Source organism: Taudactylus pleione, unplaced genomic scaffold (genome assembly GCF_031769625.1).
Source record: "Taudactylus pleione unplaced genomic scaffold, aTauple2 ptg000208l, whole genome shotgun sequence".
NCBI classification, from domain to species: domain Eukaryota; kingdom Metazoa; phylum Chordata; class Amphibia; order Anura; family Myobatrachidae; genus Taudactylus; species Taudactylus pleione.
The window spans coordinates 2,523,106-2,541,544 of NW_028284610.1; the positions used below are offsets into that span (position 1 = coordinate 2,523,106).

Below are 18,439 nucleotides of genomic sequence, written 5' to 3' on the forward strand. Positions count from 1 at the left end.
CCTCTCCATTTGTGTTTGTGAACAGAGATTCATGTGACTTAGAATTAGCCTTTACATGTGCCTGCTATGAATTAAACGGAATCGTTATGTAATGGCGGCTGTTGGGATGTCTCCTGTCAAAATACCGACAGTGGCATCCCGATGGTTGGTATCCTGACAGGGGTCGGGTAAGTATACATACCCTCCCCCTTCTCCCCCTAATTCACTCTTCTTGTAGTCTAGCCCTAACCCTCCCCACCCCGCACCCTAACCCTCCCCATTAGTGTCTCCCCCCTTCGTGCCTCCTAAACCTAACCCTCCACCCTTAGTGCCTAACCCTAACCCCCCCAGTGGTGCCTAACCCTCCCCCCTAGGGATGCCTAATATACTGATTGTATATGTGTATATATACTGATTGTATATGTGATTTATACTGATTGTATATGACAAGTTGTACATAATGATCTGGAGCTTAGCTGTCCTTGTCACCAAAATTAATTGCGGCCTTATAACTTATCATCTCTCTTACTATTCTACTTACAGCATCATATAGCTTTTTATTCTATGACTCCATTCTATCATAATACAGGTTTGAGTTTGAGTATCCTATAGCCAATTATTCTGAAATACAGATTTTTTTGAGCATTACTGAGTTAGTGACAACTTTGCTTTCTGATGGATCAATGTACACAACCTTTAAGGCACACAATTATTAAACATATTGTATAAAATTATCTTCAGGCTGTGTGTATGAAACATAAATGCATTCTGTCTTTAGTCCCATCCCCAAGATCTCTCATTATTAGTGACCTGCTGTGTTTTAAATAGCTGGGGAGGCACTGGCTATTATCAGAGCCAGATTTACATGTACTGTACATATATGAACCCAGGGGTGCTGGAAATTTGGTTGAGCTTTTATCCGGGATGTGTGGAAAAGGAAGACAGGGGAGGCAGTGCCTCACCTGCCATACACTGTTTACTCCAGAGTTTTGACTATAAAAATAATTAGAATAATACAAAGACATATTTATAATATTTTCTTTACAGTTTTCTTATAATTTTTATAGTCATAACTCTGGTGTATACTGAAGTATGACAGGAAAGGCTCTGCCTCACCTGCCTCACCTCACTGCTCATTATAGTATGCAAATATTCCAAAATCTGAAAAAATCTGATATCCAAAATACTTCTGGTCGCAAGCATATTGGGTATGGGAGACTCAACCTGTCTATAGACAAAGCAGTGTCATTCTCAGTTGCCTGATACAAACCACCACGAAGTCTACAAATGGAAGAAACATCCAGCGTTCCACAATCCAGTCCTTAAATCTTTTAAATAAGTACATTTCAAATAGCAATCCTGAAGGCAATTTCACAGGTAGCTTATTTCCAGAAAACTGTGGCATTATGTGCTTGCCATTATGGTTCCCAGGCTATTTGAAAGGATTAAGTATTCTGGATGCAGAACTTGAACTGCATGTAAGCAAAGCATGTGATGGAGATGTGAAAGTGGCATGCATTATCCTCCCTGGAAACAATTGCACTTGGTAACAGCAATCCCACTTTTCAATTGTGAAGATATTATCCCATGTATGCCAAGGACATAACATGAAGCTAGAGATGAACAATGATCTACAGATTCCATTACAATATCCATGGCTGAATGGGCTCTTCAACTAAATTAATAATTGCCACTTTTTCTACCTTCTTATAACGCCAATAATTATTAATGTCTCATTTGTATTTACCATGGCACTGATTCTCGCACTGAGTGACAGAACATGGCTGCATGAAAACAAAGTGACAGATTTGCAAGTGAATGTACCTGTGTAGCTTACCTGCCTCCCCAATACACTGTAAGATGCTATAGGAGATAGCACATTATTGTGGAGCGTAGTACTGTAACATAGTATCAAATTTAGTACATTGTATAGGAGGAAAGCAGTAGACTTGAGTGGTAATGTGGGTCTGAAAGCCCATCATTTTATTTTAATGTCACCCAAGAGAATGTAGATGAAAGATGCATTATGTTGGCACTGGATCAGTGTTGGAATTGCTGGCTTGGGAGAAACATATTGAAAACAAAAATTATGATCATAATGGGTGAAAGGCCAACTATTAATTTTTCAGAAGGAACCTCTTACTATGGGTCAAAAGGCGCATATGATAGATTAAGGATGGGTATGATGAATTGACCATCCCAGTCTCTTTACTTCCTCTATAAGTTAATTATTGTTACAATAATGCCTTTATGCCACTTGAATAAACACTTATTAATTACAACTGGATTTAATCATAAAATAGTTATTGTCAGTTATGTTATTATTTTGTACGCTGATGTTAGGTTCTCCAGTATGTTCTCATATCCTCTGCCCATATATATTTCTTCACAGATCTAAATGTAATTTATGAATTTATAAAGGCCATAATACATATGGTACAGATTTGTACCCATAGAATACATAGTGTAAACTCATTTCAGTAACAGTGACATACTATAAAGCAATATATAGCAATGTTGTAAGGGTGAATGGCAATGCAATCAAGACCAAGTATAATAAGTGCAGTTTCTGCTCTATTTTCATTATAGATAGACGTATGAAGTTTCTTCCTTTCAAAACACAAACGCATGCAGCTTCAGATTGACCCTAACAAAAGCACAATTCTTTACTCTACAAAGAAGCCTACTCCTTCCTTCTTACACAGGTTTCATGACCTGTGCAGGAGAAAAAGTTATGTGCTTCACATTAAAACGAAAATTCAAAAGGTCCCCTGAAAGAAGAAAAAGTGTTCAAAGAATGTAGTTATCTCCTAAGGGAACGAGAAAAAACAAATCCCCACTGTGTACAATAGAGGCCCATTAGTTGGACATCAAGCCATCTATGACAGTTCTCCCTGAAAGGCAAAACCGATAATTCTTTTTTCTTTTTTTTGCCAAGAAAGTGGCTTAAATCATTTCAGGGATTATGGCTGACATCTTTGGTGCCACTGCCTATAATCAGTGTAATGCAGAGACATGTACTGTATCTAATTTGTTTTAGATAATTTGCCAAGGTGCTATAACCATAAGAGAAGGTAAGACAAGCAGTTACGCAAAGTCCAGTGTACTCCCAGTTTCTGGTAGCAATACAATGCAGAACCCAGACATCAGGTGGGCATACAATGTAGACCCCAGAACTCTGATAGTGATAGATGTAGGTCCAGGTTCTCTGGTAATGGTATAATGCTGACCAGATCTATGGTGGCGATATAATTCAGGTCCAAATTCTCTGGTGGTGATACAGTGCAGACCACATAATCCTTAATGGCTTTACAATACATTTCCATTTCTCTGGTGTCCAGCAGATGCCAGATAAGACCTCAGGTCTTTAATGGTGACCCAATACAAACCCTTATAGTGTGCTTATCCCACCTTTACTTCTGAAGAGCAAGTGTCAATGAGAGTTCCAAGAGCAATCTAGAGATCCTTAAATAATCTGATTGGTAAATGTTCTGCAGTTTGGACATATTGGAGTCCTGGATACCTACTAAAGTGCCAGGAGCCATTTTGAGGATATGACATGCTCCCAGAACAGTTGAGAGAATTGCTAGTGCTAACTTTGCCTCCAATCAATTCAAAAGCCAACTGTGCTAGGCATGTTCTAAAATAAAACTCTTTTATTTCTTGTTGACAAAAATAGTGATGGTAGTCCAAGTGTTCCCGCACAGTTATGATCTATTGAAGATGCAAAATAAGTGAAACAAAGCAGTAGTGGAGGAGAATGTTGGATTTTAAAGTTACTCTTTCCAATGTTTGTATTTTTAGGTTTATCCACAAACCTACAAAATAGGGACATATGGGGTATACTGTACAACTTGAAATGCGCTAGGCAGTAAAGTAAGGATATTTGGACACATATACAATTTTTCAGCTTATAAACTACCCTCATTACCTGATGTTGAGTAAATAAGCTGCCTTTTTATTTATTATTATTACCAGTTATTTATATAGCGCACACAAAATCTGCAGCACTTTACAGAGAATATTTGGCCATTCACATCAGTCCCTGCCCTAGTGGGGGTTACAATCTATGTTCCCTACCACATGCGCACACATACATGCTAGGGGTAAATTTTTGTTGGGAGCCAATTAACCTACCAGTATATTTTTGGAGTGTGGGAGGAAACCGGAGCAAACCCACGCAAGCACAGAATATACAAACTCCCCACAGTTAGGGCCATGGTGGGAATTGAACCCATGACCTCATTGCTGTAAGGCAGTAACTCTAACCACTACACCATCTGTGCTGCCCGTTTTAAAAATATATTTATCCAGGAACAACTTTTCTCCAATTTTGTTGTTATTGAAAAGAAAAAAAAAACATAACAAATTATATTCTGATCAGTGCAAGAGCATATTATTACTTATAATGCCACAAGTGTGCACTACAAGTCTTGGCCCCATATATTAATGAAAAAAGAATAGCGCCTCCAGGGCAGGTGTAAGGCTTGTGAGGGCACCTGGGCAACTAACTGGTATGGGCTACTACCGATAAAATTGCAAAGATGATATACTGGTGATATTACTAAGGGGTATAATGTGTAAATACTCCCAGTATCACAAATGCAATCCATAAAGGCAATGATTTGTTACATAGACAATGTATAGACTCAAATACTTGCTGTTATGGAACCTATACATTGATTATTGTATGTAGTATTGAAATAAATTACTGTAAGAAATTTCTGATCATACTGTACTCTACAGTAACATCATCCTCTGATCAGGGCCGGATTTTCCACAAGGCAACCTAGGTTCCCGCCTGGTTGGGCCCCACAAAATCTGGCCCATCCACCATAAGGCTGGCTTCCAGTTGTAGCTGTAAATGTTTTCCAGAGGCTCAGTCAAGGGACTCAGGGTTCAATTCAGACCTGCTCGCTAGGAAGCGTTCGCACGAAGCCAGACGATTTTTGCATTCTGCGCATGCGTACACATCTCAGTGAGCGTGCGCAAAACAGTGCAAGCGATTGGGAAGCAGTTGCTCATTGCGCATAGACTGTCCAGCTGAGTGAGTGACAGGAGAAGCCGTTTGTGGGTGGTGACAGGGGTTGGTCTGAGAAAATGGGTGAGTGGAGTTGCGAACGCAGGCATGCCTGAGCGTCTCAACGCCGTTTCAGAGGCATGCATAATTAAGATGAAGCATCATAGTACAGGTCACCTGCTGGATTTTATACTGAAGTGCTCGCAGTGCTTGCAGTAGGGTATGGTCAACCACAACCACCGTCCGCTTCCGATGGTAACCGATGTACCGATGGTAGCATACACTTCCTGGAGATGTCGTGCGCAAGTGGGCGGCTTAAGACAGGCTGGTGGGCGTCTGCATACACAGAGCAATCGCACACCAAGACATAGTGGGCGTGCTAATGCCTTGCCGTGCGATCGCCTGCCTTTGCCAGATTTGCAGACGCTGGCTGCGTGCAAACGCATCTAGCAAGCGGGTCTGAATCGAGCCCTCAGACCAGTAATATCACTAATACTGGCACTGGGCTCCGTTACTGTGCTTCTGTAAAATATTTCCAGAGTCCCACTGTGTCTGCACTCTGCAGAGCATCAGAAGGCCTGCCACCTACTGTAGCTCCGGCTAGTCCCAGCGCAGCAGTTGCGTGCTGGGCTGACAGTAAATTAAGTTAGGGCCTGTGGAGCGGAGGGAGGCAGCAGAGAGGCAGCGCTGACTGAGGATCTACATCAGGAGGACTGGTGGTGAGGCCGGGTGACAGGGAAGGCAGCAGCAGCAGCACTGTGCAGCAAGATAAATAAATAAACTAAATATATATATATATATATATCTTACTAGTACATAATGAATAATGATTAATTTACTAATTATTTTTATGCTATTGCAGGTTACTTGTATACTTGTCCTATAACTTATTTGACAAGTATATTACACAGAAAAATACCTAGCGCTAAATATAGACAGGGAAATCAGAAAAAAATGCAGCAGACAAAAAATAAGGTGATTGTCAACCTTATATACTGGATAAACAAAAAAGAAATCTGCGCTTTTTAATCTGTGCTGGGACACCAGAAATATCAAAACATGAGAAATAAGTGATATAGATTTAATAGGCTGAAATCAGCACAAATTATCACATAAATACATAAAGAGTTGATCAGACTCTATTCGAAACAAACGTATATTACAAGTACAGAATGGGGGGGGGAAAGGATGGGAGGTGTGCTAATGGGGTGTCGTGTGTTGGTGTGTATCTAAGTGGGTAGATGGGTGATGCACAAATGATGAGTCAGACACTGTAATTGATTTGAATCCACCTGTTTATTGGTGAGGCACAATGCTCCCTAGGTGGTATCGTGGGATGGGTTGGGGATGAATAGGTAGTTCCTGTAGATCCTGGTCAGGGTGTTGGTGGGCCCTTTTAGGGGGCTCCTTGCCGTGCGGCCCTTACTTCTGCACGTCCCCTTTGCTGGAGACGTGCATCACCCCAAGCCTCGGAACAGTGACGAGCGCCCATCCAGACAACACCCTGTGGGCCCGCAGGGTGCCACCAACCACTGGAAGCACACTGGAGAACACACCTACTGTGCACCAACCAAGGACAACAAACCTACCGGTAGGTAACAACTCACTAGTGCGGGACGCTGCCATTGTCACTGAACGGGACATCTTTGTTAACACACATATCCTGGTCCACTAAGACTGAGACCATAGGTCCAGCAAAGGGGACGTGCAGAAGTAAGGGCCGCATGGCAAGGAGCCCCCTAAAAGGGCCCACCAACACCCTGACCAGGATCTACAGGAACTACCTATTCATCCCCAACCCATCCCACGATACCACCTAGGGAGCATTGTGCCTCACCAATAAACAGGTGGATTCAAATCAATTACAGTGTCTGACTCATCATTTGTGCATCACCCATCTACCCACTTAGATACACACCAACACATGACACCCCATTAGCACACCTCCCATCCTTTCCCCCCCCATTCTGTATTCCTCTCCCCCCCTCCCCCGCACACACACCAAGGAGCGCACGTGTACCTCCTTCCAAAGCATAACCCAACAGGATTGGTACGCCTGTTCCACGTGCAGCACCATTGCCAACCCCCTCCCGCTCTCCCTCTCTCTCTCCTCGCCCCTGTCCAGCCAAACCCCCCCCCCCCTTTCCCTCCCCTGCACAATCATTACACCCACCCACCAGAACCTGGAGCGCGGATCAATCTGCTTATTGTATATTACAAGTAACCTGGGCACAAACAATAACAAAAAATTATTGGTAAATGAATCATCCATTATGTTGATGTTGGTGGTATCTGTCTGTGTAAATGCTTGTATGTTTCCTCCTAAGAAGTCATAACTTAGATAACTTAGGGCCTGACTCATCACGGATTGTAATTGCAACAGTGTAAGCAGATCGGCTGATGGTGCGTGCTGCGATCGCACTGTGATCACGTATGCAGATACAAAGCCATCGCAGAGTGAGTGACGGGACATTAGTGTTGTGGTGACGGGGGAGTGGTTGGAAAAATGCAGGCGTGTCTGTCCATTTAAACGCCGTTGCATGGGCGTGCATAAATTAGCCACTGCGACGGCATTTGCAGCTTGAGTAATCACTGCGTGCAACAAGACTTGCAATTTCTGAGACAGGTCAGACTTGCTGTGATTCTGTGTGAGGGTCTGATGTTACTCAATGTTACCGATGTATACTCAGGACTGCGAGGTCTTACGGATTTGAGAAAGCGGTAGTGGGTGTCTCTATGCTGGCTGAGCAGTTGCAAACATTAGCATATTTTTGCAGCAGAACTTCAAAAATCGCAGCTGTAATGAATCAGGCCCTTAGTCATAAAATTAAGGTTAGTTTAGGGGTTTGGGTTAGGGTATTACGGATAATTTTTTAAGGTTGGTTTAGCTGTTTGGGTTAAGGGTTATGGTTAGTTAAGGGGTTAGGGCAGGGGTTCCCAAATTCGGTCCTCAAGGCATCCTAGTGGTCCAGGTTTTAAGGAAATCCGATTGAGCACAGTTGAATTAATTAGAACCTTGGTCATTTTGATTTGTTCACAACCATGGATATCCTGAAAACCTGGACTGTTAGGGTGCCTTGAGGACAGTAATTGAGAACCACTGTGTTAGGGTATTAGGGTTGTGTTAGGGTAATAGGGATAGGGTATCAGCATTGGTTTAGCAGTATGGGTTAGGGTATTAGGGTTAGGGCGAGGTTTAGAGATGAGTTAGGGTCAGGATGCATGTCATGGCCATTTTTGGGGTGTGTTTCTACCTATAGCTGAGATCATGTACATAGTTACTACTGCCATGGCTAGACTGCGTGAATGCTCACTCAGGGAGTCAATGTTCCTCGTTTCTGTTAAGATGCTGCGTATGTGTACGCAGTTGCTGTGGACTTTGCGATAGCTCCAGTGGGTGCTAGTGCGTGGTCTGTAAATAAAGCTAAATGGTTGTTCTGTGATACGATTAATGCATTTTAGCTGCATATGTGTGGGATATCTAAAAAGCCTGGGCCTTTGGTTTCCTTTCTTTGAGCACCATGCCTAAATAGCATGTAATGCCCAGTGTTGCCCAGGTCAAGAAACTTAACAGTACAGAGCCACCCCCTCTTCACTAACTGAAGCCAATACACAGCATCTCCTTTATTAATTTTCCCCAATACACCACCCTCTTCACTCACTCTCCCCTATCTGCAGGCCATCTCTTCACACACTGGGCCTGATTCAGAGCCGCTCGCAAAAAGCGAGCGCTCGCTATGATTCATGGTGGGCGCTTGTCTTTGAAGTTGCGGCCTCCTGGCCGCTGGCATAGCTGTGGGTGAACGGCCAGGTGATGGTCGCGATGATCAAGACCATCGGGCTTGCGACGAGACCCTTACCGTAGGGTCTCGTGGCCGCAAGCCCCAGTGGACTTCCTGCTCTAATAGAGCAGGAAGTCCACCTACTGACATCAGTAGTGATGTCAGTAGGGTCGCCCACAAACGGCAGGGGTTCCTGAAGGAATGCCTTCATTTGCCCAGCCACCCCCCCTCCCCGCCTTCCAAACAGGGTGAGCTGTTGATCAAGATGGACAGCCGCCCCTTTTGGATGCGAGCACCGGAGCAAGTGCTTTTTGCACTCGCTCTGGGGCTCACGCACGTGTGCACTGGCCCACCATCGACCCGCTTGCGAGCGATATGCGCTTGCGAGCGGATCTGAATCAGCCCACTGTCCCTTGCGTGACGGTTTGGCGGGGCTTAGTTCAAGGCAAGGTGTGTTCACATGGCTTGAGGCTTTTCTACGAACAAAGTACAGCTTCAGAAAAGACCCAGTTACATTAGTTGATGGGGAAGGTAGGGTGGGGGGCAACCTTCATTGAGGTCCTGTGTAGGCTTATTACACCATGTGGCGCATATTAGGTAAGCTTTAAAAATTTGATTATAAGGAGAAAAAAACAGAAAATAATGTAAGGAGCATGAATCAGGAACAAAAATATAGTGCTATGGATTGTTTGAGGGAGGGGACCCAAACCAGTATCTTGCCTAGGGCCCCATGAGGTCTAAGGGCCTGATTCAGAAACAGTCGCAAGGCTGCATTTGCACTACCTGGAGATGATGTCTTTTACTAAGGGAAAGTGGGAGTCTTGTGTCAGGCTGGTGGGCGTTTAATTACATGCCGTGGTCGCACGGCAAAACATAGTGAGCGTGCTAATGCCTTGCTAGTGATCATGGGATTTGCATACTGAATGCGGACAGCTGTGTGCAAACGCAGCCTTGCGACCGGGTCTGAAGCAGACCCTATATCCGCTCTGCATCCCTAACATGTATGTCTTGTGTTGTGCTCATCCCCAATCTGTATGGTCTGCATTACAGGTAAGTGCTCTTCTCATCTGCATGTCCTTTATGGTGCTCCTCCCATTTTTATTATCTGTATTATGTTCTGTCTTGTGCCCCTCCACCTATCTGTATGGTGCTCTGCTCAGCCGACATGCAGATAGATGGGGTGTGCTGTGAGGCCACAACCAATTCCCGCCAAGTTGTGCTGTCAGCACTGATAGTGCAGACACATTGCCTGAATGATTAGTAAGTGTATATGCACTTACCAATCTTTAAATAGGTCGGCGGGACCCATTTGCCCAGTGTATACCTAGCTTAAGGCAACAGTGGTCTCTGGGAGGGTCCAGGAGAGGAGACAGCCAGGTGGGTGGTACATTGGCCTGACACATCATTATGGCTTTGCCCACTGCTATACAAATCTGCTATTCCCAGCTTGGTGAAGCATGGGGAGGGACCCACAACGTCATGATTCAGCAAGCGGCAGTGGCAGAGGGAGCCATTTGAGATTCAGGGGTCTGCTGGATGTTCTGGGAGAGTCGGCAAGTACAGTATGCTGTAAGGTTCATTTGTTGCACTTACTGTTTGGCTGCAGAGGGGAAATTCTGCTATAACAGTATCCTTATTTACAGTAAGTAATGTTTGTATACCAGTCAAGGACAAGTTCTGATTCATTTAAAAAATATATATTAATTTGGTAGATGGCTTGGCAGGAAAGTGGGATGTCTTGTCATGACATTAAGATATTGTTGGATACTGCATCTATTCAATCATACGCTTCTTTTACTGTGATTATCCCAGCACCACCTTTTATCCTGTTTCTTCTGCTCCTAATATTATGCAAAAAATTGGTAAACCAAAGGGGATAACCCTGCAAGCAACAAGGACAGATGTTTATAACATCATATGGATTTTTACAATTAAATAATACATGTCTCTATGATTGTAAATTTATTTAATTAAATATAACATTAATATACACCTGTTTTTTTCAGATGGTTAATAATCCCTTGGCAAATCAGGCAGCGGCGGCAGCAGCAGCAGCTGCTATGGGCTCGATAGCAAGCTCACAGGCCTTTGGGAATGCACTCTCCAGCCTGCAAGGTGTCACTGGCCAACTAGTTACAAATGCACAAGGACAGGTAACAAACTGTTATAATTGTTATGCATTTGCTATCCACTGAGTTTACATTTTAAATGTTAAAAATACATGTAATAAATAATAAAAGAGTGGGTGGGTAAAGTGGCAAATGTAACACTATAACTCTTGTTTTGTGAAAGCATATTATGAACACAACACCATAGATCTGCTCAGGGTGTGTAGATTATGTGCCTGCATACCCCTTAGGCAGCCCAAGCCCCAACCTGTACTGATGGTAACTAGTAAGCTCTAGAATCGGCAGACACTTATCCCAGCAGTGTAATTGGGGGCGAGGCTGTGCGGCAGTGATGTCAGCGTATATACTCCAGTCCAGCACTGCCACATCATCAGTTAGCCCTCATGCAGAGCTTCCATGATCAAAGGAACAAAGCAAAAGCAGCAGACGGAGCAGACTAAGTACCTGGTTCGGATATGGCCGTTATGCCAATATTTACGCAATTGAGTGATTATTGGAGGACTGTTCATGCATTACGGTTGCACTGCACATGGCCCAGCTACATTATTGATGCTGCTCACAATGAGGTTTTCTTTGCAAAGAGATTGACATTCAGGAACCATTTGGGGAAGTTATGGGGAGTGGCGGCAAACATGTAAGCGTGTCTTGACTGTTTCGGGTCTGTATTTGCCTACATCTGCAATCCTGCACGAAGAAAATATGGTGTGAGCATCAGTTACGTTGGCCATTCTGCATGGCCAAAGGGTTACTCAGATGATCGATTATCGAAGGATCTGCGACCAGCGCTGCATATTTGTATGCATGTGCATGGATCTGCAAAGCCGCTAGTGGACATCTCAACACATTTCCGGGCAGCTACAGCATTAGCATATTTTCCCAAAGCAGCTGTGTACAGGATCGCAGCTACGATTGAATTAAGCCGGGTACACATTAGACGATGTGTGTACCCAGCCGCCGAATGATGCGACAGGCAACATATCATGCGGTTGTTTGACACTGCACGATCTGGTGAACGACCGCACAATATGTCGTTCACCAGCCACCTCCGCAAGCCTGGGGTTATTCATCAAATTGACAGATTGAGTAGCATGTAGGCTCAATCTGTCGATGTGATGAACGACCCCGCAGAAGCATGCATGGTCGCTCATAGTGGGTACACTCTGCCGATGTGGATGATATGTCGGCCTCGGGGGAAATATCATCTAGTGTGTATCCACCATTAGCGTACAATGGGGAGGGGGGAATGGTCTATGCACAATGATGGGGGGGAGGGTATGTGTTATTTTAGCAATGGAGCTGACAGCAGTATTCTGATGTTAGAGCCATTGTGCATTTCTCTCCATCACCATCCCCTACTGTATATTCCTCATAATTATTAATTTCCCCAAGCATCATCATTCTCTTACACGTTTAAGCTCCTTGCTGCCTCTCTCATTATTCCCTTTCCATCTTTTAACACCTTCATCCACACCCTTTCCATTACTCTTGCATCATGCCCCCTATACTTCCACCACCACTGAATGCACTTAGTGCAGAGCTGATGAGCACATACCCTCTGATTGCAGAACGCAGTGCAGCAGAGCAGGACTGTTAAGTTGCTCAGGGAGTAACATGCTGATATATCAGTGTCCCTTTATGTTGTGTACACCAGAATGGTGGTCAAAAGGCAAACTGGGATGTTACAACAAATTTACTGGATGTCAGTATTCACAGCAGAGAACTGAGTGACAGGGACATCACAACCCTTCTCCATAGAGAGAAAGGAGAGGACATCATGAGCACATGACCAGGACTGATTTTCACTTTCAGCAGCGCACTGCAATACTTTACAAGGTCTATAAATGCAGCAGAATTGATTATTGGGCATATTTATCAATTATAGGGTTTTAGACCCAACAATTATAATTTCTTAATGGTGGCAATATGAATTGTTGTACCCCCTGGATGTATAAAAACACACATGTAGGGAAGATGCTCTGAGAGGAGCCTGTCACTGCAATGTGTAAGAAGTGAAGTTATGTGTAAGAAGCTAAACCTATGGGGGACTGCTACTGCTGCAGGATGTAGCCTCCATGTAACCCAAGTACCCAGGTAGCGTTCTGGATATTGTTGTTCTCTCAAAGTTAAAGGTTGTTGAAACCCTTTACCAATGTAACGCTTGGCATCACCTCATTCTAAAAGTGTGTGCAAGACAACTACTGAATGGTACTAATAATAGAGAACCCCTTCTCCCATTTTGATGCAAAACAAGATAGCAGTCATTAATCATACAGTGGGCGGAATTCAATTCTTTTCATCCCCTATCGCGCCCGACGGAGCTATTCTATTCTTGCTCCTGTCGGGCGCGATCAGCTGCCAAGCGCTACATTTCAGCTCGCAGCCCCTGGGGGATGAGAGCTGAAATGTGCGAAAAGTGACATGTTTGGGCGCCCAAACATCACTTTTCGCGATCGCGCCCAGAACTTTGGTCGGGGTTAGCCGTTTTACGCGGCTAAACCCGACCACTTTGGGTGCGATCAGCGTGAAACGCTGGCACAATTGAATAGCTGCCCGCGATCTCCTGTCACTTTAGACGGGAGATGCGGGCTGCGAAATCAATTGAATTCCGCCCAGTATGTGCATTGTTTTAGAATATATTAGAATTAGGCTCAAGCACATAACTGTGGTGCTACTAATGGTTTGTAGTTTCGAATTTGAAATATGTGCAGTTTACTCAACATGAGCTAACTTAAAGATGACTTATTGTCAGGCTAACAGGCACAAAGGGGTATATTTATTAAAGTGCGGGTTTTTAGAAGTGGAGATGTTGCCCATAGCCACCAATCAGATTCTACTTATCACTTATCTAGCACCTTCTAGAAGATACTAGCTAGAATCTGATTGGTTGCTATGGGCAACATCTAAACTTCTAAAAACTCTCACTTTAGTAAATATACCCCTACGCCTTAGGAGAGTACATTCCCTAATGGCCTTGTTCACTGACAACTATACTATAAAATAATACTGGACAGTTGTCAGCGAGTGAGATTAGCCCACAGTAGACCAATCACAAGAATACGATAGACTATTGCAATATTTCAAAATTGTTAGGTGCAATCATATTTCTTTTTGTCTGTAAACATGTTGACAGCCAGCTGACAGATCTTTTTATTACTAGATGTTACTTTATTATGATTACAGCTCATGCATTTTTTTTAACTAATGCTTCAAGTCTATTATGCATGTCTTTTATTGCTGTGTGACTTTGTGTTCTGCGGTTTATGTGTCCTTGACAGAGGTCTGTTTAAAGACCAAAATATTAGACTAAAAGTCACATGTTTTATACACAAACTTCCAACATGGAGGAGGAAGCGTGATGATCTAAGGGGCTGATTCAGAGATGGACATAACCGCTGTGGAAAATTATGCAAAAGCAGCGTATTATGTAAAAAGACTGCCGGCTTCTGTGATTCACTGCTGCGTCCTCAGGATGTCCAGTAATATCACGCTGCTGGAGCCAGTGAAGCAGGTTTTCTGGAACACTGGTTGTTGCTGTCCTGTCGTCGCTCCCAAATGCCAACAGCATGTCAAACTCGCTGCAGCACTGCGAGCGACATCACAGACCCAGATCTGCACATGACAGTGCAGCTGCTGCGCATGTGTAGATCTTATAATAATAGCTGGTGACTTGCACAGAGTGGCTGACATCCTGAATTACAAAGAACTACCATGGCATTTCCCTCTGGTCTATGCCTAGTTTGTAAAGGGTTCATACTACAGCGAGACAAAGACTCAAAGCATATCTCCCTTTGCGGAAAAGAACAAGACTGTACAGATATGTCAATGTGGTACCCCCTTATAAACCTGTGGAACTACAGGTGCAAGCATGCTTCTGCAGCCTACAAGGCTGACGCATGCTGAACACAGCGCACCTCTACAGAAATGACAGGGCAACATGGATTAATGCAGCTAGAGACAATACAATGTTGCAAGCTGCAAGCCTCCTTACCTTCCCTTGATTGGATGCTTCCCTTCCCCTGATTGGATGCTTTGAGAACAGGAATCCCAGGCGTGGGATGTTGCCCTGGACAGAGAAAGGTGTTAAATATGCCCTGCATCTGAAGGGAGCTATGTAGTGCAGAGAAGAGCCAGTGTGGAGAGACAGCGTTGTTGATGAGCAGAGAAGGACTGATTAAGTAAAGAGGGAGACCCAGCGACACTTGTAACCACACAAGGGCAGAGGAGACTGCCACAGCAACAGGGGAAACCCCTGCTATCAGCACACAGGCAAGAGCTAATGCAGAGAGTGACCCTGCAGCCTGATCCAGTAAGTTGTGTGAGAGACCCTGTGAACCAGCACACCTACCAGGACTGAGTGAGTACCTACCCACACCACCCAGTATTGTGTCCTGGCCCCTGACCGAGCCAGTAGTAAAGGGAGACACTAGTTTAGCTATGGGACAACTAATTTACCTTTGATTAAAAGGAAGCAGATTCCAGTCTGTGGTGCAGAACATTACAAGCTTTTGATAAGACAGCACCTGAGTTATCCTAAGGAGAACAGTGTTCATGTCACTCAGGATCATTCCCACTACTGTGTCTTTTGGAGGAATTAATCTTGCATTTAAGGGCTTTATGTATATGCATATACATCCCTTCTTATATTGCGATCTCAAACCCTGTGCTCAGGTATACCGGAACTATATCCCAAAATATTGTTACAGTGAACTGCCTTGGTGTTATTTTAAAGGATACTTACTAAATGAATAGTGATATTGCCAATATATCGGAAAAGTAATTTCTTTCTTAAATGTAATGTCTGAAAGTAATTTTTACTATTGCGTATAATATTGGAAAGTCACTCATGTTATTACGTGATCCATGATGCATGTAAAAGTGATTCATAGATTGAGTACAGTACAGTAAATTGATACAAAAGTGATTATTGCTAATTATTGATGAGCTGCATATCCAGTGTTTATATTGTTTGTCATTGTGGTGCACCCGTCCTGCGGGCAGTGTTCCTTTACTCAAATTCATTTCTTGCAAATAAAACGACCTCACGGAGGCCTTCTACGCCACACCAGAGACTGGTCCTGTACTTCTATAGCTCCGACCTCATTAGCGAACCTGAAGTTCAAACAACTTGGCTGAAGAAGTAGTTAGTGAATTGTATACACAATGTGAATTATCCCTACCAGGGTATTACATCAACATACACCTATTCTCATATTCTGTCAAATAGCCCCATTTGGGGCACCACATATAACGTGACTAGGCCGCGACATGCTCCCGCAATGCAGTTTAGTATTGAATGTGCATCTTAGTCGTATCTCTAATGAGGCAAAAATTCAATGCACGAGATTCCCCGGACACTGTCATTGGCATTGCATGCAGCAATGGTGCATGACTCGGACTCTAACCTAGGGAAAAAGTCAAAGGACAGAGAACCAATATGGGTGAATTGCAATATGCATCCCGCCACAGAGGTTCTCCTTAATCTGCAACATTATACCAACTCCAGTGTGACAAAAATAATAATCCTAAGCACCCAGTACAATATATGTAACATTAGATGCAGCTACGATGTGACACTGGTATGAAAATCTGGGAATTGCTTCCCATGGTGGACCATCTAAGTAGCACCATGCATCTCACGCCATATGTGCTAAAAGGAAAAGGGGAATGAAGAAACATCTGTATGGTTGAAATAATGGAATGGCCAGGACAGTCTACAGACTTATATCCCATTGAACTGGTTTGAGATGAAGAGAACATAAGGGTGAAGACCAAGCAACCTACAGTAAAACTGGAATACTGTATATTTGTGGGAACACTGCAACAGTGTTGGCAAGAACCTTCAATATACTATTTGATTTCCATTGTAGAAAAAATGCCACAAGGGTGTTTGGCAGTGATATCTGCAAAAGGTGGCTCTTTTCATGAGTCAAAAAATGTATATTACATTTTGTTAAACAAAATGATTCTATGATTATTTTTTATCTCCAGTTGTTTATTTGATCAATAGTTAATACAGTAAACTCCATGAATTTCAATAAGAACTGTAAAAATGGAGGTGATCTAAATCGTTGGGCAAAATTTACTAAGCATCGGGTGCTAAACCCCAGCAGTTTGATGGCGGGTTCTAAACTCCGGGGTTTAGTGGCAGTTTGGTGGCGGTTTCTTTATGACAGCCCTATTCTATTCGAAAAATTTGTTTTGATGGTGGTTTTGCAGGGGTTTTGAACTTAGTAAATCTGCGGATAGCAAAACCGCCGCCAAACCACCGGGGTTTACAACCCGTCGCTTAGTAAATTTTGCCCATTGTGTCCATTCACACTCAGTGGCTCTTTCTTAGGTACACCTTTTAACAGTCGTATGCAGAGGAGCAGCTCAGAACACATGGTACATCTATTTGATTGGCTACAGCAGCAGAAGATCACACTGGGCTCCACTCCTGTCAGTTGTGAACAGAAACCTTAGGATACAGTGGGCACAGACTCATCAAATCTGAACAGTAGATTGGAAAACCGTTGCCTGTCTGACGAATCTTCATTTCTTCTGTGACATGCAGATGTTAGTGTCAGAATTTTGCATACAATATGAATCCATGGATTTATCCTGCCTTGTGTGAAGAACTTAGGCTGGTGGTGGTGGTGTTGTAATGGTGTTTGGAATGTTTCTTTGCGCATATTATACCCCTCAAATACAAGTTGAGCACTGTGTGAATGCCACACCCTGCCTTAGTATTGTGCATTCCCTTTATGGCAACAGTTTACACATCTTCTAGTGGCTACTATTACAGGCCATGTTCCACGACCATGACAATGAGTTAAGGCTACTCCAATTGTATCAGTCACTGTTTGAATCCAATAGATCTCCTTTGGAATGTGGTGGACCTGTAGATTCACAGCATGCAGGTGATAAATATGCAGCAGCATGGATGGGAATGGGAATATGTAAGATATGCTTCAAGCAACTTGTTGAATCCATGCCACAAAGACTTCAGCCTGTCCACAGGGCCTAAATAAGGGGAACGTGTACCTGGAGCTGAAAATTTTCAGTGGTCTGTATATGAAGCCTGATCCCACTGAAGTGGCTGTGGCCAGTGCTGTGTGCACATGGTGAACATCATGGAGGGCATAGCTAGCGAATCATTCCAACCATCTACATCTCCCTGTATACAATTATCAGCTTAAAGAAAACATTGTATACAGATAGGTGAGACATATCTTGCTGCTGCATTATGTAATATCTGTATATATTTCTACATTTATATTATAAAAGATTATAAAGCATTACTTTGATATAAAAGGCAATTAGTGCCATATACAGTATATACTGTATACACAGATATACAAGTGTCACATATCAAATTAATCAGCACAGTCTCCCGGTGCGTCCTATTCAGATCGCATTGCGACTTACACACATTTTCGGCAAAAAGATGTCCTGCACTAGCAGAGTCTCAAGGGACGAGGTGCGCTGAGAGGGTCTGTTTGGCATGACTGCAGCAAAGACCAGTGAGGACACATCTGTATATATATATA

General features: G+C 43.4%; 1 protein-coding gene across 3 annotated transcripts in view; it reads left to right on the forward strand.

Moving 5' to 3' along the window:
• The window catches only part of POU6F2 (POU class 6 homeobox 2), a 750,988-nt gene that overhangs the window by 619,113 nt on the left and 113,436 nt on the right, over positions 1-18,439 (forward strand). For all 3 annotated transcript variants that reach the window (XM_088478147.1, XM_088478148.1, XM_088478149.1), the window contains one exon: positions 10,788-10,934. In XM_088478147.1, coding sequence (XP_088334273.1) covers positions 10,788-10,934 — 147 coding nt within the window. The remainder of the gene's footprint in view (positions 1-10,787; positions 10,935-18,439) is intronic.